A 20,976-nucleotide genomic window follows, 5' to 3' on the forward strand; every position below is an offset into this window, starting at 1 on the left:
TTTCCCTGTGTAAATAGTGATGAAAAATATTCATTTAGCACTTCTCCTATCTCTTCAGACTCCATGCACAACTTCCCATTACTGTCCTTGACTGGCCCTAACCTTACCTGGCCATTCTTTTATTCCTGACATACCTGTAGAAAGCTTTCAGGTTTTCCTTGCTCTTACCTGTCAAAGACTTCTCATGTCCCCTCCTGGCTCTTCGTAGCTCTCCCTTTAGGTACTCTAGCACCCTAACTGAGCCTTCATGTCTCATCTTTACATAAGCCTCCTTCCTCTTGACATGAGATTGAACTTCTTTAGTAAACCATAGTTCCCTCGCTCCACCACTTTCTCCTTGCCTGACAGGTACATACTTATCAAGGACACACAGTAGCTGTTCCTTAAACAAGCTCCATATTTCAGTTGTTTCCATTCCTTGCAGGTTCCTTCCTCATCCTACACATCCTAAATCTTGCCTAATCGCATTATAATTGCCATCACTAAAGTAAACAAAACTGAAATGTGGTCACCACCAAAGTGCTCACCCAACTCCAAATCTAACACCTGGCCTTGTTCATTATCCAGTAACAAATCCAATGTGGCCTCACCTCTTGGTTGGCCTATCTACACACTGTGTCAGGAAACCCTCCTGCACACACTGGACAAAGGCTAAGGTATCTAAAGTATTCGAACCACAGCGTTTCCAGTCAATATTGGGGAAATTAAAATCCTCCGTAACAACTACCCTGCTACTGTCACTCCTATCCAGAATAATCTTTGCTATCCTTCCCTCTACATCTCCGGAACTATTCAGAAGCCTACAAAAAACTCCGAACAGGGTCACCTCTCCTTTCCTGTACCTAATCTCAGCCCCCAATAGACGGGTCCTCATCAAACATCCTTTCTGCCACCATAATACTGTCCTTGACTAACAATGCCACACCTCCCCCTCTTTTACGACCTTCCCTGATCTTACTGAAACATCTAAACCCTGGAACCTGCAACAACTATTCCTGTCCCTGCTCTATCTATGTCTCCGAAATGGGCACAACATTGAAGTCCCAGGTACCAATCCATGCTGCAAATTCACCCACCTTATTCCAGATGCTGCTGGCATTGAAGTAGACACACTTCAAACCACCTTTCTATCTGCCGGTACACTCCAATGGCTCAGCATTGACAAACCAATCACTAAACAAACATCTAAAGGATAGTTGTGTGACTGCAGATACCTGAAAATATAGGTATCCTCACCAATGTTGATGTCCTACTCCACAGACCCTGCAGTGCAGTGAGGAAGCACGCATAGTTGATGAGGACATGAAAATTATCTCAATCTTCTCTCTCACATCAACATGGAACATTATTTTTAACATTGCAAAGATCAAAGGCATCTCCTTAGTACTGTGGACAACATTTACTCCTCTTTTAGTATCACTGGCTTAGAATATCTGGTCATTTTTGCATCCATGTTTGTAGGATCTTGCTGTGTGCAAGACTGCAACCAAACCCTAAAGCTCCAAACTTTAAAAGGTACTTGATGCACTCTGTGGTGAGCTGTCATGAAAGTCACTTTATACATTTTCTTCCATATTTACAATTAGGAACCACAGTTCCCTGCAATTTTCAGAACAGGAGTTGCTAATAATTTACCAACAGGGAATTCGTAAAGGCAATGAGTGTACCTACAACTGAAAAGTGTGAAAATTTCTTAACACTGTAGGCATTATAGTGCACAAACCGTAAAATATAGGGCCCTGATAACCAAAAGGGTCAATAATCTCTTTAACTGAGAAGAGGCCAAACCAAAGAATGGACATGAGTTTCTAAGGCTGGACATCTTATAAGTTGCTCTATCCTGATATGAGACAGGACCCTATTAGGTCCAGTAAACTATTGGTTACACAAATAATGACTGTTCCTGCACAACCATACGAATACCAGATCTCTGATGAATTAATGATGGCTGACTAGCATGGAAACTGTATGTATCCATAATTAACAATTAATGAAACTTGCCGCTGATGTGCTTGTGCCTCTGCTGAAAAATATTTACGTTCACAATTAGTGCTCTGCTCAGATGTCTGATTGAATTTGACTTGGTGATTCCTCACTGTTTATTGTTGATTCTCTCCACATGCTTCCATACAGGGACCTACAGAGAGACAAGTACGTCAGTTAAACTTACAATTCCTCAGTAAATGCAACCGTTTCACGTTTGGGCCTTAACATTTTGTCCTTTTTTAATATTTCTGAATTTCTCCAATTGGTTTGTTTCTGTCACATGGAAGGGTTTATTTTAATCCAAATACCAGCAATCACAATTGTGGCCTCTGAAACTCCAACAAAATTGGTTGCCTCTCTAAATCTTAGATCTTTATCCATTTTTCTCCTGTGGAAAAGCCTTTCGATCAATGTCTAAAACAGAATACAAATAATTCTAGGCACCCAGTATTCTTAACTGAGGTGCTGGCTGTAGCCATTTGCACTCTCTCAGTCTCAAGTGGCAGCCATTTAGAGTGTCTCTATCAATCCCAAACTGACAACCATTTGTAGTGTGTTATTATAATAAGATGGCAGCCATTTTTTTGTGTATCAGTCATCCTCATGTTGATATTTAGTTGTAGATAATATTGTCTATCATCGAAACTTTGCAAATTAAACATTTTCACCTATACAACCAAGTTCATAATAAAGAAAATAGAACTTTGTAAAAATATCAAGGTGCCTGCACTACTAGCACAACTGTGTCAGCTTCAGACAAATTCATAGTGTCGCTGACAGACTGGAAGGAGGCCATTCAGCCCATCAAGACTGTGCCAGTTCTCTTTAGAACAAACCAGTCAGTTCCATTCAGCTTCTGGTTAGTTCAGCTTCTACTACATTTGTTAATGTTCAGCTTTCCTGCGTTGAGGACTGGCTAATATGAAGTTATCATTTACCTCTGCTTACCACCATGACACACTGCATGATCCTAGGACAATCTTTCCTCTTTTTATCTCCAGCTGTTGCTGGATTTATTTTACGAATGTAACTTCACTCAATGCCTACTTTTCCCAACTAATCTCCAAACATCTTTTCAATCATTCTCATTCTATTTTCTATCACTTCGTATTCCATTCCCAGTCAAGTTCCTTTACTTTTCCCAAGTATTCCAACTATATTTCCAATCATTTCCATACATTTCCCAAGCATTTCCATTCCACCCCCAACTGTTTTTACATTCACTTCTCCATCACTCCCAATTATGCTTCCTAATTATCACCCCATTCCTTTTCAATTTTTGCCTTCCCAATTACTCCCCATGTCCTTACCAACTATTCTTCACGCTGCTCCCAATCACACTCCAACTTTGCCCTTCCACTTTTTCCAGGTGATACTTTTCAGAACAATTAAAGCCAACTTTAACTTAGCTTTGAACCAATGCTTTCTCTTTCCTCATTTGTTTGATGTTTTGTTTATTGACAGAGCACCCAGCAAACATCACAAGGGACCCATGTGCAGTGGATACACTGCCTCTCAACGGCAATTTCAACAACAGCTACTCCTTCCGAAACAATGATTTCAGTGGTGATGGTACCCCTCTCACTGACTGCCGGCGTAATCTCAGCGATGCTGCCTTCGAGAAGATGATCATCTCTGAGCTCGTCCACAACAATCTCCGTCCTGGTGGCAAGACCCTCCCTGGGGAGCAGGGGGCACCAGGCAGCAGCGGGGGTGGCAGTGGAGGAGGGGTGGGAGGTGGAGGTGGTGGTGGAGGAGGAGGAGGAGGGGGAGCCACCAGCAGTGAAGACGACGCCATCGTCCCTGACGCCCCCTCCCTGACCCAGGAGGACAACATGGAGATTGAGCTGATGTACAAGGCTCTGGAGGAGCCTTTACTACTGCAGCGCGCTCAGTCGCTCCTCTACCAAAGCGATCCAGAACTGGAGGAGTCTGAGAGTTACACTGCTGAAATAGCAGATGGCTTAGATGGGCAGTTGCCGTCCCCAAACAGAGACTCCCTCTACACTAGTATGACCAACCTGAGAGACTCCTCCTACCCTGACAGCAGTCCAGAGGTGATGGGTGAGACCATACCCCATTCCCAGGGCAACGACGAGATCTACTACAGCTCCAGGCCCAACATGGTGTTCAGGAGCCAGCTCCAGGCCTACTACCAGTCCAGGAGAGGCAGCAACGATGGCTATGCCATCTCAGTCAATGTGGATGACTCTGTTGCAGAAGGTGATGGGCAAATGCAACTGGTGACCAGTCTCTGAAACAAAAGTGGGGGGGGAATGGGTTGGGGATTGGGGGGAGTGGTGGTGTTGGGACAATTCACGCACCCAGGGAAATGTTGCCCTTAGTTATGGCGGAAGCGTAGGGCTGTAATCTGTACAGAAGACCAACCTAGTTGGAGCAGGGCTGCCAGTTCTTTTATTTTTTTGATTGTTGTTGTCGCTCGACTCTTACAAACCTTGAGATTGCCGGATGAATCAATTACTACCTCCAGCCAACTTCTCCGTACCCCAGGCGTGAGAATGTCGCCGGTTGTTACCTGGGGGTAGGGGGCAGGGACCAGGGTGGTGGGGGTTGGATGCTGAGGTTGGAGGCAGGATTCATCACCGCTCTGGGGAGGACGGCGGGAGGGGGGATCGATGCGAGGAAAAAGATCTGCAGCCCCGGTCTTGACAGACCTTGCCTGACCCACATCGATCCGCTGGCCAAGGCGGTAAGCGGCCCAACGGTGCGCACACAGGACACCTCCCAGCTCCAGGGAAGCCAGGCAACTCTGACACGGTGACGATCGGGGAGCCGGCTGCGACGTCCAAACCTGAACCCCGCCGGCGGTTTCCGACTTCACCGTTGGCGTACAAAGTGGAGCCGCCTTCGATAAAGCTTCCTGCCCCGCCGAGCCTCCGTTTCATCATGTGAGGCTGAGTCTTCCCCTACCAAGACTTTATTGCTCAGGCTCAAACGTGCGTGGGATTCTCTTGCTGCTAAGTTGTCTGGAGTCCAGCGTCAGGTCGATTAACTCCTCCCCAGCATCTCCACGTTTCTGCAGCCTCACCCCTCCCTCCAAAATGTCGCGGACGCGGGGTGCGCAATCGAAGGAGGCGAAGCGACGAGAGATCTCGTGTTGGCTGTGCCAGGGAAATTGGTTTCTCAGCAGCAACATGTCTGAACCTCAAGCCTGTCGACCTCAAAACGCATCCCACTCCCTGCCACTTGTCGGGGCCTACCTCGGTGGTAGAAGACGAGCACGCGAGTTGCTGTCTATTGATGGAGCCTCGCACGCGGGCCAGGGGATGGCAGTTGGTGGACGGTTGGAGATGAGGGCGGTAACCGTGGGGGGAGGGGCGGGGCGAAGGGCAGATCCCGCTCCCGCCTGCTGCCCTTCACCAGAGCTCACAGACAATGTAAATAGCAAACGGATCCACCCGCGTCGGGAAGCCACATTTTTGGTTTTTAAAAAAAACGTTAACAACAATCCGGATCTTTCCCTGTGCTTCGGTGCCGCCAAACTGGCAGGAAATAATCGATTGACAGAGCTCAGGCCCTGCTTCGTAACGGCGAAGTGAAATTGACGTTATTCATCTCTTACGGTACATGTATTGCATACAATTAATGGCCTTCTGCCTCAGACATATGAAAGGATGTACTTTCACCTCAACTTTAAACAAAGAATTCTCGATGGTGGACGGGCCCCATTTTATTTTGTTGTGGTTGTAAGTCATCATTGAGCTGTGTCATTGAACAACAAACAAAAAAAATACACAAAGTGTTTAATATCCTCTTAAACCCTTTGAGTTCTCAGAGCACAAAACCTTTTATAGTCACGTCGTGTCCCTAATTACAGAGGAGGAGGCAGACTAGACAACCGTGTTCAGAAGTTGCCTTTTGTTGCCTTTTCAAAAAGGTGGGACTTTTACAAATGGTGTGTATGGGTGTGAGTGTGTAAAGAAAAACAAAAGAGAAAAAAAATCTTGCCAATATAAGCTTTAGACACAAAGAGTGTTACCGCACAGTCTGTTCACAGCACTTTCAACATCAGTCTGACATAAGCTACAACTCATGTCATTGGCCCTTGTGGGCAGCCAACTAAATCTGTACTTTTCTTCATTGTAATACCATGGAAACCGAGGCTTGAGATGTAGTCCTCCTGAAACCAGCTCTGTGCCCTGAACATGCAAAGAGGGCTCACCTGTTGAATGTCCAAGAGTAAATCTGAGTCTCTGGTGTGGAGAATCCTGTGTGGGGGTCCCAGGTGAGTCAGGCTGTAGCACAGAGGGCAGCTTGTCCAAGCGAGGCTCAGTGCTTCTGGTGAGGAGGAGTAGAGAACAACTCTGTGTTAGTGATGCAGAAGATTCAACACTGCCTAAATTGTGGATGGTGACCTGCACTGCCCAGATGAAAACCCATTAAAACTTGTGCGTGGTGCACACTGGTGTGAGGTATCTTACATGCTTCAAAATGTATGACTAGAATGTTCCTTTCCAAGTGTTATTGGGATTGTTTTTAACTAGTTTTCTCTTCTGCATGGTGCCTGGTACTGAGGGCAAACTCCAGTCCTGTTAATGCTGACCTGGGCAGTCTTTGATGTGCACTAGAGAGGTGTGTGTGTGTGTCTGAATGCTTACATCTGTTCACAATGCAGTCACACATGGATTACAATGATATCTTCACAGCCCCTAGCACAATCACCTCCGATTAAGTGCTCATCATCTCATTTTAACTCATTAGTACTCGACATGGACACACCAGCTCTCACACGATGGTAAGGTCAGTGCACAGTGAACAAGACATGATAGGACTACTCAGCATATCTGGAGAGTGAGAAAGAGAGAGACAGATGGAGTCGCCGGACCAGATTTTCATCCCCAAAGAGTTCGGAAATTTTCCTGCACAGCACAACTGCTCCAAGACAAATTGTCCTAAATGACACAATTTTAATCCTGGATTGGGGGGTGCATTGCAAATATGGAATGGAGCTGAGCTCATCATGCCTGAACATAGCTCAGAGTCAATCACAGACTGATGAGTGCCAATGCCTTGTTTAGAGAAGTCCACTTCAGTTCCTGGAACTTCATCCCAGGATTTTTGTTAAATATTTGGCCCTCGAACCCTCCCACCTCATTCTCCATTCCCACCCAATCCTGCTTCATGGCCTCACGACATCCATGCTAACTCTGAACCATATCCACTATGTGAATATCTTGGGAACCATGTTTAGATCAAATATAGACATAAATATTGATTACAGATCACAAGCAATCATAAACATAATGCCATTATAAATGAAAGCCCACTGAATATTATCTAAACTCTTAAGTACCTAACCATACAAAAATAAGCAGAATTTCATTCATAAGCACATTACCAAAGACAGCAAATCCTTCAATAACCTCTCAGAGCTGTCAATCAAAATTCCAACTTAAACTAAATCCCTGACCACCACAACTTCACTCCTGTCATCACCACTGCCCAATAACCATAGGTTGTGGAAAACAGTCAATGATTCACATTAGGTTAATGTGAACAAATGACTATTGTAACTTCCAGAACCTTTTTGATTGCTCTCATTGACAGATGGAAGTTTTATTTCAGTTTTACTAAAGATCTCTGGATAAGTACCTTCACAGTTTGAGTTTTATTTAAAATATCACGTGTGCAAGCAGGCTTTTTTGTATTTTAGAAAGCTAAAACCAGACACCTTGCTGATCAGTTGCTCATTTCTCCACATTCAATCTCAAACACACATAGGAATTGCATGTTCTATGACGAGTGTAAGTCTCAGGTGACATGCATTGATTTGTGCACAGAGCTGTGGGTCCTGAGGCAAATGGCCGATTCTAGGCACCTGCACACGCCAAACCCACTGTACACACCAAGCATATGAGGGAAGCCCACTTTAAACCCCATATCACAACCTGCCAGTGATGAAGGGAAAGGCAATCAAGCTGACTCAACAAGGTCTTAAAACGAAGTGGCAGACCCTTCATTTTAAATGATTCCGTATACTTTTAATTCTTAATACAAAGTAAAATTACAAAGGGCCAGGCAATATTTGAAATATTGGCTTATGATCTGATTTTTTTATACTAATATATTACATTTAATGTATATTGAATGTGATTGGAAAGAATGGCTGTCAATGGACGACGAGCTAGTTAATATATTTTCTGTTTATTTATTATGTATTCTACAGACTAATATATAAAATGGAAACATTGGTTGTTGTATGTGTGACTACAGTCTGGTAATTACCATGTACAATCAGACTTAAGATGCAATTTCTTTTGGGGGGGGGGAGAGGGTCTTACATTGGTTCAGATTTGAGATGAAGTGGTTGTCACATGCCAGATGGGAGCTGGTCACTTATAACACATCCCATTCTGGGGATGGAACGAGGAATTGCAAGAAGATGGGGATACGAGGGGAGAAAGAAGGGAGCACTCAGTACCCAGAGAGAGAGAGAGAGAGTTGCAAATTTCTATCAGTGTCAGAAGGGCTGTTTTCAAGCCTGAATAGCTGAGTTCTACTTGGAATTGTGATACTCCTAATTTGCAACATATTGTGAGGAAGATTCCTTTTCTGGAGTACACCACAGGTTCCCCATTGTTAGAACTTCATCTTTTGAATTCAACCTCATCTCTTTGCTCTCTCTCCTCATCATGTTATATATTCTCAAGTTCTGAACTTTTCCAGTCCAGAGTTCTCTCAGCACACTACTGGTTTCAGGGTTAACCTTTTATTTCTTGTTCCTGCCAACTCCATTCCTGTCCTCCAGTACTTCTTGCCTCACTATAACCTGTGGAGAATCCAAAGGAATTGGGATGTTTCTCCTCAGAGCAGAGAAGCTCCACTGGCCATGCTTGTTTCTCACAGTGTAGGCTGTTCAGGGTGTATTAAAATGGAGTTTTGGGACCTAGTAGTTGACTGTGGCCTCTTCCAGGACAGTCCTCTCATCACGATTGTATAACTTCCATTAAAAAAAATTGGAACTAGCTGTTTCTGCATTTTTTTTTTAAAACAATGATTTGTTTATGAGAAATGCTCAAATGTCAAGGGGCTTTTGTGAGGTTTTTTTTCAGTGGCAGAAAGGTCAATAACCAGAGGATGCAGATTCAATGCGATTTACAAAAGAACCAAAGGCAACATGAGGAAACATTTTTATGCAGCCAATTGTTATGATCTGAAATTTCCCACCTGAAAAGACTGTGGAAGTAGATTCAATAATTAATTTCAAAAAGGAATTGGATACATACTTGATTTTTTTTCTCTGAAAGAGCAGACAGGAAGTGGATCTCTCTCAGACCTAGCGCAGACAAAATGGAACCAATGGCCTCCTTCTGTGCTGAATGATTGTATCTTCCATCCTCCCCGGGTTCTGTACATCGCTTCCCACCTTGCTTGCTTTGTGATACTTGAAGCTCCTCCCTTGATCCTCTGTGTCTCCCCTGATTCTCTCTATCCCTAATCTGTAGGGTGGGGCCACCCCCTCACCTCGTTGTGGAGCCACAGGGCTTTGAATGTATTCTGGGTAGGGGGTATGGCGATTGGGAGGGGTGGTTGCAATGGCTCCACTAGCCATGCTTGTTTCTCTCAGTATCGGCTGTCCAGAGTGTGTTAACATGGAGTTTTGGGACTTGGTACTTGATTGTGGCCTGTTCCAGGACAGTCCTCTCATCGCAATTGTATAACTTTCATTAAAAAAAAGGATTGGAACGAGCTGTTTCTGCATTAATTTTTTTTAAAGTCGGGAATTTGTAAGAGCAAACTGTTTATTAATTTGCAGAATCCAACATCATGAACTAAAAGAAAGTTGACGTAGTATGAATAATGTGTGAAAGGAATAACATTGTAACATTAGGTTAAATATTGTACGTTTTAACACTAACCAACTGCATTGTATTCTGAAAACAGCATGTCTTGACTTTGGACTATCAACATTCCACTTTATATCCCCCCTTCATTGAAATCAAGAATAGATTGGGTTGGGATATCTGGTCGGCATGGATAGGTTGGAACGAAGGGTCTGTTTCCATGCTATACATCTCTATGAATCTATGACTAATAGGAATAAAAGAGGTGGAAATTGACTGACCACTCATTACAATTCACAAAATCAAAACTGATGCAAGGAGTTTATGCAGATTGTTTTAAAAACAGGGTAAATGCTGTTGCATGTTGGAATCAGTGCTGGAGTTCATCCTGATATCCACAAATGCTGCTACTGGTGCATGCATGTCCTGGAGACAGTATTAGTGTGTGTTTGAGTTGGTAGGACTTTTGTATTTGTTCACAGTATGGGAGCTTCAATGGCTTTTTATTGCCCACCTGTAAGTGGCAGTGAGCTACTTTCTTGAAACGCTGCAGTCCAAATGGTTTGGGTTGACCCACAATGCTATTAAGGATAGAGTTCCAAGATATTGATCCAACAACAATGCAAATAATAAGGGCGGCACGGTGGCACAGTGGTTAGCACTGCTGCCTCACAGCGCCTGTAGACCCAGGTTCAATTCCCGACTCAGGCGACTGACTGTGTGGAGTTTGCACGTTCTCCCCGTGTCTGCGTGGGTTTCCTCCGGGTGCTCCGGTTTCCTCCCACAGTCACAAAGATGTGCGGGTCAGGTGAATTGGCCATGCTAAATTGCCCGTAGTGTTAGGTAAGGGATAAATGTAGGGGTAGGGGTATGGGTGGGTTGCGCTTCGGCGGGTCGGTGTGGACTTGTTGGGCCGAAGGGCCTGTTTCCACACTGTAAGTCTAATCTAATCTAATACAGTTCCAAGTCAATGTAGTGAGAATATAGTAAATTCGCAGTTGGCACCAAATTGGTAATATAGAGGACAGTGAAGAAGGTTCTCTCAGATTACAAAGATATCTTGATCAATTAGGTCAATTGAGGAGTGGCAGATGGAGTTTAATTTGGATAAATGTGAGGTATGGACTAATACAATTAATGGTAGGGCCCTCAGTAGTTGTTTTAGAACAGAGAGGGTTTAGATACATAATTCTTTGCAGTTTGGGTCACAGGTAGACAGGGTGGTTAAGAAGCTTGTCATCATTGTTCAGACCTTTGATTATTGGTGCTGAGACATCATGTTGAAGTTGTACAGGATGTTGGTAAGGCCTCTTCCAGAGTACTGTGTGCAGGTCTGGTCACCTTGCAAAAGGAGGGATATTATTAAACTGGAGAGGGTTCAGAAAAGACTTACCAGGATGTTGCTGGAAATGAAGGTTTGAGATATAAAAATAGACTGGAAAGACTGGAAATTTTTTCATTGGAGTGTAGGAGGTTGAGTAGTGACCTTATTGAAGAGCATAGATAAGGTGAATGACAAGGGTCTTTTCTCTTGAGTAGGCGCGTTCAAAACTGGGGGAAATATTTTTCAGGTGAGAGCAGAAAAATTTAAAAAGGACATGAAGGGCAACTTTTTTAGGCAGAGAGTGGTTCATGGGTGGAATGATCTGCAGAAGAAGTGGTAGATGCAGGATACAGTGACAACATTTCAAAGATATTTGGATAAGTTTGTGATTAGGAAAGGGTTGGAGGATATGGGCCAAATGCAGGCAGGTGGAACTAGTTAGGTTTGTGAACATGCTTGGAGTGGTCTTGTTGGGCGGAAGGGTCCATTTTAATGTTGTACGACTGTAGTCCTTGTCTTTCTGGTGGTAGAAGCTGCAGGTTTTGGAGAGTGCTATCGAAGCAGTCATAGCGAGTTGTTGCAGTGCAACTTGTAGAAAGTATACAATGCTGCCCCCGAACATCAGTGGTAAAGGAAGTGGATGTGATGCCAGTGAAGTAGCCTGCTTTGTCCTGTTGGAGCTGCACCCTTTCAGACAAGTAGGGAGTATTTCATCACACCCCTGACTTGTGCCTTGTAGATGGTCGTCAGGCTTTGGGGAGTCAGGAGGTGAGTTACTCACTGTGCAATTCCTAGCCTCTGACCCCCTCTTGTAATCAGGCTAGTCCAGTTTAGTTTCTGGTCAATGGTATTCCCAAGATGTTGGTAGTTGATAGTGGGGATTCAGTAATGGGAATGCCATTGAAAGTCGGGGAACAATGGCTAGATTTTCTGTTGTAGAACATGGTAATTGACAAGCACATGTGTAGCAAAGGTGTTACTTCCCACTTAATAACCTGGTTTTGTTGCATTTAGATATTGGCTGCTTCTGTATTTGGTGAATTGCCAATGGTGCTGTACATTGTGTAGTTATCAGTGAACGTCCACAGAATTCTGACTTTATAATGGAACGAAGATCATTGGTGAAGCAACTGAATATGGTTAGATCTTGGTACTACCTTGAGAAACCCTTACAATGGGATTCTGGAGTGAGATAACTGACTTCCAACATCCAGAATTATCCTCCTGTATGTTAGATATGATTCTAAGCATTGGAGAGGTTTCTCCCAATTCTGATCAACTCCAATTTTACCTTGGTTCCTTGATGTCACACTCAGTCAAATTCTTCCTTGATGTAAAGGGACATGACTCACTCCTCACCTTCAGAGATAAGTTCTTGTCATGTTTGGACCAAGTTGAAATGAGTTCAGGGGTTGAGAGATTTTAGTGGGACCCAAACTATGCAATAGTGAGCAGATTATGGCTGAATAAACAACTTCTTGATAGTAAAGTCGATGACACCTTCCATCATTTTCCTGATGATCAAGTGTAGACAGATGAAGCAGCAATTTGCTGGGTGGATATGTCCTGCTTTTGTGTGCTTTTAGGGGGATGTGATAGCCAAATGGTATTATCGCTGGAGTGTTAATCTAGGAGCTATATACTTTTCGGGGGACCCAGGTTTGAATCCTGCCACGGCAGATGGTGGAATTTGAATTCAATTAAAGCAAAAATCTGGAATTATGAGTCTAATGATGACCATGAATTGATTGTCAGAAAAAAACTCATCTGGTTCTCTAATGTCCTTTAGGGAAGGAAACTGCCATCCTTACCTGGTCTGGCCCACACGTGACTCCAGACCCACAGCAATGTGATTGACTTTTAGCTGCCCCCTGTTCAATTAGAGATGAGCAATAAATGCTGGTCTAGTCAGTGATGCCCACATCCCATGGTTACCAGTATTGATATTGTATTGGAACACCTTGATTAGGTGTGCAACAAGTCTTGGAGCCTTTGATACTGCAGTCAGGATGTTATTAGAAACCTTGGTCTTGGCTGTATTCTATGTGTTCAGTAATTTCTTGATACCATATAGAATGAATTGAACCTGCTGAAGATGGGAATCTGAAATGCTGTGGAGATCAGAAAGCTGAGGTGAGCATTGACTTGTTACTTCTGGCCAAAGAGATTGCAAATGCTTCCCGTTTCTTTTGCACTTATGTAATGGGTTACTCCCTCCTTGTGTGATGGTAATGATAGAATGTGAATACATCCCAGGCCGTGGTTACAGTTTGCAGCCGATTGCACACAGTGTGTCATGGATACCTAGTCTGGAGCTGCTAGATCAGATAGAACATTTCAGTGCAGTACAGGCCCTTCGGCACTCAATCCTACACAACACAAGGGAAGGTGAAGGAAGATCATTGTCTGTACAAGATCCTTGGAGTGGTCACTCTTGGCAAATCTGTCACGGACAGATGCATCTGCACCACATAGACTGCAAAGCTCAGATAGGTTTTTGACTGTGTTGTTTCCCTCATCACATGCTGCACAGCCAGTCTGCTAGCTATGTCCTTTAGGACTTAAGCTGGCTCAATCAGCAGTAGTGCGACTGAGCCGTTGTTCATGATAGTCACTGAATTTCCCCATCCAAAGCAAATTCTATACCCTTACCACCATCAGTTATCTTTCCACGTGGTATTCAACATGGAGGAGCAGTCTGTTAAGGGTGGGTCTTCAGTTGTAATCATAGGAAATCTCCTTGACCTGATGCCATAAGACTTCATGGGATCTGGAGTCAATGTTGAGGATTCCCAGCGTAACTCCATTCTGACTGCTGCCACGCTGCTAGGTCTGTCGTGCCAGTGGAAGAAGACACACCCAAGAATAATGATGGAGAATTCTCAGACATAACCTGTAACGTATGTTCCAGTTCAAGACAGACTGAGAGGTCTGCTGGATATCGTTCCAAATTTTGGCTAAAGTTTCCAGATATTAAAGGGAGGACTATAAAGGTTCAACTGACCAGACTGTACCTGTGTTATTGCTAGTAATCAGGTGGTACTAAGTGGATTGTTTCTCATTGTGGTTTGTTGTAGTAGTTGATGCAGCTAAGTGACAGGGGGCAATTAAGAGTTGATCATATTAGTGTGAGTCTGGAGTCAAATGTAGACCAGACCAAGTAAGAATAGCTGATTTCCTTCCCTAAAGAACATTATGACTCAGCCAGGTTTTTACAACAATCATTACAGATTCTTTTAATTAATCCATTTTAAACTACCCACCTCCCCTCCCACACTAGGTTTGAACTCATGTTAAAAGAACATTGGTCCAGTGTCTAGGTTACTAATCAAGTAATACTGAGTGATTGCTATCACGCCCATGTCTGCAGAACTTGGCATTGGTACATGCTGAAGTGTTTTCAAATCAGTGCTGAGTTGGTGTTGATGGGTATTGGAGTTGGTTTGCCAGCTGTATGTATTTGTGGAGGGAGTTTCTGCAGTTCACTGTTAAACCAGAACAGATTTGCAGCGTGTTTCCAGTTCAGAGCAGCTTTAATTTCTTCAGTTAACCCCAATTCCCCTGAACTATAAATCCTGCTTAAGTTAATACATTAAGAATTGGCAATGTCTATTTTTCGAGTGCTTCCTTGGAGCAGAGAAGATTGAGAAGCCACGTGATTGAGATGTATAAAATTTATAAGGTGCAAGAAGGATCAGGAAGACAGATTTAAGGTAAGCAGCAGAAGGTTGAGATGAGATGTGAGGAAACATTTCTCACCCAGAGGGAATCTGGAATTCACTGCCAGTTAAAAGCAAAAATACTCATAACATTTGAGAAGTATTTAGATAGATGCTTGTGATGCCAAGGCAAACAAGACTACAAGAAAATAGTATTAGAATGGTTATTTGGGTATTTTTGACCAGCGTAGACTTGATGGATCGAAGGCCCTTTTTCTGTGCTGTAGGTCTCTGTGACTGTATAACTGCCTCCACAGATGGTATGTGTTACACATCTTTCTAAAATACAGAAAACACCAGGCTGTCAGATCTATGCAGAAAGTCCAATAAATGTTTTTCCAAGTTCAGAGATAGTTGCTGATCCATTCTCTCCTGTGCTCACTCATCCAGGATTGTCCCCTCCATTGTAGGTAACATAACCCAGGCTAACACACAACAATTTTAAGAAGATATCCTGGACCTGGTGAGTACTGTACCTCAATAAGTAAGAAAAATGGTAAGAGCATTAAAGCTCTGCTTAGACAGTATGATGCTCAATCAGAATTCTGAACAAAGTGATGTTTTGTGTCGTATGTTGTTTGAACAGTGCAAATTCCTAATTCCCGGAGTTCAGACAGAACTAAGACTGAGTCATCAAAGCCGCATTTCCGCACATGCAATTCCTCAGAGCATAATCCAACCATAAGAAACAATTCATTTTGTGGAGAAGGCTCCAACGTCAAGAAAGTGTCTTGCTTGAATAATTTTGCGATCACAGCCTTTGATTTAACAGACTTACCTGAGCTGATGATCACACTTTTCTAAAAAAAAACTTCTTAATATTGAGCTTTTATTTTCAATTAATTTCTGTCAACACAAAGCAAATTCATATTAATATTGAGCAGGTGTGCAGTTGGACGAGCCAGTCATTTTTGACCCATTTCATTCACTTCAGCAGGCTGGTTTATTTAAGATTTGGAGATACCAGTGTTGAAGTGCAGATTACTAAGTTAAAAATCACACAACACCAGGTTATAGTCCAACAGGTTTATTTAGAAGCACTAGCTGTTCCTTCGTCAGGTGGTTGTGGAGCATACGGTCTTACACTCCACAACCACCTGATGAAGGAGCAGCAAGCGCTTCGAAAGCTAGTGCTACCAAATAAATCTGTTGGACTATAACCTAGTATTGTGTGATTTTTAACTTGGTTTGTTCAATACTGCCCAGTTTACATGATAGACTAACGTTAATATTACTCTTTGTAACATAACTGATATTACACAACCTTTATGAATACAGATTAATCGCTCAAGATTCTCAAACTCACACTGTGATAGAGATAAGCACAGCGTTCTGGACAGTTGCACAGTTTAGAGGCTGTAGATGGTCTCCCGTCTCAATGCTATATAGGCAAATTCACACAGCAAGATTCCACACAAGAAAAGGGACAAGAATTCTCAGACAATATGCAGTCCACACTCAAGAAGCTCAATACCATTCAGTATAAAAAAGTCCACCTGTAGAAACATAGAGAATAGGAGCAGGAATAGGCTATTCAGCCCTTCCAGTCTGTGCCTCTATTCAGTATAATCAGTGCTGATCATCCAATTCAGTACCCTATTTCCACCTCCTCTCCATATCATTTGAACCTTTTATCCCGAAGAACTGTACATAACCTCTTTTTGAAGACATCCAATGTTTTGTCCTTAAAACACCTTCTGTGGCAGACAATTCTACAGGCTCACCATCCTCTGGCCAAAACACTTAGAAGATTCCCTGCTCTTCAGTTAGTGCCTTGGGATCCTTACCATGCACATAAAGAAAATAAAGAAATGTTTGAGTTCTGTGTACACATTGATAATGCTACAATGTTTTTCAGACCTATATAAGAGTACATGACAATATTGGAATGTCCTAACTATAACACTGGAATGTTCTCTCAATTCAGAAGCAATTCCTTTAGATTGGAAAATTGTGCCTGTCACTCCACAATTTAAGAAGGGAGAGAGAAACTACACAATAAAAGACCAATTAGCTAGGTTCTATTGCTGAAAAAATGCTGAAGTCTGTAATTAGGACAGGGTGACTGAACATTTTGAATACAATAAGCGAACCAGTGAGTTTGTAATGGTTGGCAATGCCTGATGAATCCAGCGAAAAGCTTTGAAGACTTTTTGGTGAAAGCATTTGACAGAGGAATATCTCTGGATGTTATTTATATGGGTTCCCAGAAGACATTTAGTAATGTTCCTCATGATAATGTTCACTGAAGTTGGAGCTCACGGAATTGAAGGCACATTGTTAACCTGATTACAGAATTCCTCCGGGTGCTCCAGTTTCCTCCCACAGTCCAAAGATGTGCGGGTCAGGTGAATTGGCCATGCTAAATTGCCCGTAGTGTCAGGTATGGGGTAAATGTAGGGGTATGGGTGGGTTGCGCTTCGGCGGGTCGGTGTGGACTTGTTGGGCCGAAGGGCCTGTTTCCACACTGTAAGTAAGTAATCTAATCTAAATGGCCTGAGCGACAGAAGACAGAAAGTAGAGATAATGAAGAGGTCCTCTTATTAATTGTAGTGAGTATATTAGATTGAGGATTCTGCAAAGCATATACTGCAGTTGAATATTGCAGACAGAATACTGGTTTCAGGATTCAGCAATGAGATATTACAATAAGCATACTAGTTTGGCGATTCTATACTGAGTATACTGCAGAGTGATATTGCAGTGAGTCCAGTAGGTTAGGTATTCTACAGCAAGATAGTACAGTGAGTGTACTCGATTAATAATCCTATAATAAGTACACTGGATTGGGGAATTCTACAATGAGTACACTATGATTGTTGATTGCATAGTAAGTGTACTGCTTGGAGAGTCTACAGCAAAGACACTGGACTGGGGATTCTGCATAAGATATTACAGTAAGTAGATTGGTATTCCTATAGTGAGTATACCAATCTACAGTTAGGTATAACAGTGAGTATATTAGATTGTTGAATCTCAAGTGGCACTGCATTGGGGAATGTAAAGTGAAGTACTGAAGTGAGTATGCTAGATTGGTGATCCTATTGTTAGCATACTGGATTGGGGATTCCACAGCAACATACTACATTGAGCATATTGAATTAGTGATCCGATAATGAGTAAACTGGTTTGGGGAATGTACAGCAGGATATAGTAAGTATACTAATTGGGAAATGTACAATGAGATACTATAACCAATGTACTAGATTGGTGATCCTGTAGTGAGAGTCTACTGAAATGAGAATTCTACAGTGAGATACTAAAATGAGTATACTGAATTCTCTCATCATAGCATCATACAGCACAGGAACAGACCCTTTGATCCAACCAGTCCATGCCGACCATAATTCCAAATTCAACTAATCCCACCTGCCTGTGCTTGGCCTATGTCGCTCCAAATATTTATTTTTCATGTACTTAGCTAAATGTCTTTTAAATGTTGTAACTTTATCCATATCGACCACTTCCTCTCTGGAAGCTCATTCCACACATGAACCACTCTGTGTAAAAAAGTTGCCCAATGTCTTTTTAAAATATTTCTTCTCTCACCTTAAAAATATGCTCCTAGTCTTGAAATCCCCCACTCTACGGAAAAGATACTTGCCACTCATCTATACCCCTCATGAAGTTATAAACCTCAATAGGGTCACCCCTCAACCTCCTATGCTCCAGTGAAAAAAGTCCCAACCTATTCATCCTCTCGTTATAACTCAAATTCTCCATTCCTGGCAACATTCTGGTAATTCTCTTCTGAACCCTCTCCAGCTTAATAATATTCCTCCTATAACAGGGTGACCCAGAACTGGACGCAGTACTCCAGAAGAGGCCTCACTAACATCCTGTACAACCTCAACATAATGTCTCAACTCCTATATAGAGGAACATTGATTATCCAAAGGACATGAGCAGGGAGTATTTTGTTCAGTTAATTGAACTCCAGATAATCGAATGTCGGATAACATAGTTTGGCCGAGCATCGGGACCTTGCAATCTTGCTGGATTATCCAATATTCGGATAACTGAATGCTGGATAATCGAGGTTTCTCTGCACTCAAAACTCTGAGTAATGAATGCAAGCCTTCATTAACCATCCTATCTACATATGACGCAAACTCCAAAGAATTATGTACCTTAATCCCTCGGTCTCGGTTCTACAACACTACCCAAGGCCCTATTTTTAATTGTACAATTCCTACCCTTACTTGTTTTACCAAAATGCAATACCTCGTTTAATCCAAATTAAACTCCATCTGCCATTCTTCAGCCCATTGGCCCAATTGATCAAGTTTAGAAAGATCAAGGGGGATCTCTTAGATCCTCACTGTATCTCGCCGTGGATTCACCAATCCAGTATACTCACTATACAATCATTAATTTAATATACTCACTAAGCGAACTAGATTGGTGAGTCTATAGTCAGTACGGATTGGAGAATCTGCAATGAGATTCTACAGTGAGTATACTAGATTGGTGACCTGATAGTGGGGAAACTGGATTGAGTATACCTCATTGAAATACTGCAGTGACTATATTAGATTGATTCTATAGTGAGTGTACAGAATTTCAAAATCTACAATGAGATATTACAGCAAGTATACTAGATTGGTAAGCCTATAATGAGTGCATTGGATTAGATAATCTACAGTGAGATACAACAGTGAGTATACAGATTTGGGAATCTATGAGAAATTCTGCAGTGAGTATACAAGTTTGGTGATCTGATAGTATACTGGATTGGGGAATTTACAGTGAGATATGACAGTGAGTGTACTAGATTAGTGATCTAACATTTCCTCTCAAAATATTGTTTAGGCCTCAACCTCTTTCTGTGGCAAATAATTCAACAGGCTCACCACTCTGGGTGAAGAAATTTTTCCTCATCTCAATCTTAAATGGCCAACACCATATCCATGGCCTGTGATTGCTGGTTCTGAATTTCCTGGGCATCAGCAACATCCTTCCAGTGCTTACCCTGCTGAGTCCTTTTAGAATTTTGTAGATTCTATGAGATCCTCCCCTCATTCTTCTAAACTCCAGTGAATAAGAAATCCAGTCTCTCTTCATAAGTCAAGTCCTGCCATTCCCAGGCAGACCTTATGTTCTTAAAGCAAGAGAAAACAATGGGCTCAATGTGCTGCTTGGCACATTTCTTCACTTTTTAAAGAAAATGTTTCAGGTTTGTTCACTTGTGTTGTGACACACCTACACCATCATTTCATTTTTGATGATGTTTCTGCTCAGTTTCGAAGTAAGGACCCAGTGCAAGGGAGACAGACTTAATAGTGACTGCACTGTAAAAATCATTGCACTACTTTTCTTTGTGGATGGCTAGTTTTAATTGCCAATGTTAATTTGGCAATAGATCACTCAGGCAGGTGTTGCTGATAATGAGGAGCCTCTACATATGACCACTGCCACGCAGGCTGGTACTGAATACAAGCAGCAACACAAAATAGCTCATTTTCTCTTAATTACAGGTTTATTTAACAAGCCTAGCTACCAGAGAACCTCTTCAAGATCCAGTCAAAATAAGACATGATAACAACGTTAAGCATTTATATAACTCCTTAAATGCATCCTAATGCACAGCACAGGAAAGTCACCAAGTAACCGAAACACAATTTGGATGAGAACAAATTGAAAGGTCATTGACCTGAAACAATCATTCTATTTTTCTGTCTCTACAGATGCTGCCAGACCTGCTGAGTTTCTCCAGCATTCTCAGTGTTTCTTTCAGTCTCTCCTGTATCTGCAATATTTTGCTTTTATTGGAGTGTTTCCAATATTTTTGTGCCTGTTTCAGATTTCCAATATTTGTGGTGTTAAGGGAAGCTGACCAAAAATGTGGACAAAGAATTAGATTCTAAAGAATGTCTGAAAAGAGGAGAAAGGGGAGACATTGAGGGAAGACATTCCAGAGCTTAGGGCTCAGGCTGCTAATTGTGAGGCAATGGTAATCAGGATTGCGAAAGTGAAGTTGAAGGACCACAGAGAATTGGCAAGCTGGAGGAGAGTTAGGCCCTGCAAAGATTTGAAAATGAGGGTAGGAATTTTAAGAAATTGATTTGGCCATTCTGGCAGCTAGTGAGGTCAACAAGCTTAGGGGTTTTGGCTGAATGAAAGTTGGTGTGAGTTGGGAGAT

At 42.4% G+C, this 20,976-nt stretch overlaps 1 protein-coding gene across 1 annotated transcript in view; it reads left to right on the plus strand.

The window, feature by feature from the left end:
- The window catches only part of LOC132835881 (adhesion G protein-coupled receptor L1-like), a 399,302-nt gene extending 395,058 nt beyond the window's left edge, over positions 1-4,244 (plus strand). Inside the window, exons 25-27 of the mRNA XM_060854978.1 lie at positions 2,134-2,151; positions 3,451-3,645; positions 3,742-4,244. Coding sequence (XP_060710961.1) covers positions 2,134-2,151; positions 3,451-3,645; positions 3,742-4,244 — 716 coding nt within the window. The remainder of the gene's footprint in view (positions 1-2,133; positions 2,152-3,450; positions 3,646-3,741) is intronic.
- The last annotated feature ends 16,732 nt before the right edge of the window (positions 4,245-20,976 follow it).

This window comes from Hemiscyllium ocellatum, chromosome 45 (assembly GCF_020745735.1).
Source record: "Hemiscyllium ocellatum isolate sHemOce1 chromosome 45, sHemOce1.pat.X.cur, whole genome shotgun sequence".
NCBI lineage: Eukaryota > Metazoa > Chordata > Chondrichthyes > Orectolobiformes > Hemiscylliidae > Hemiscyllium > Hemiscyllium ocellatum.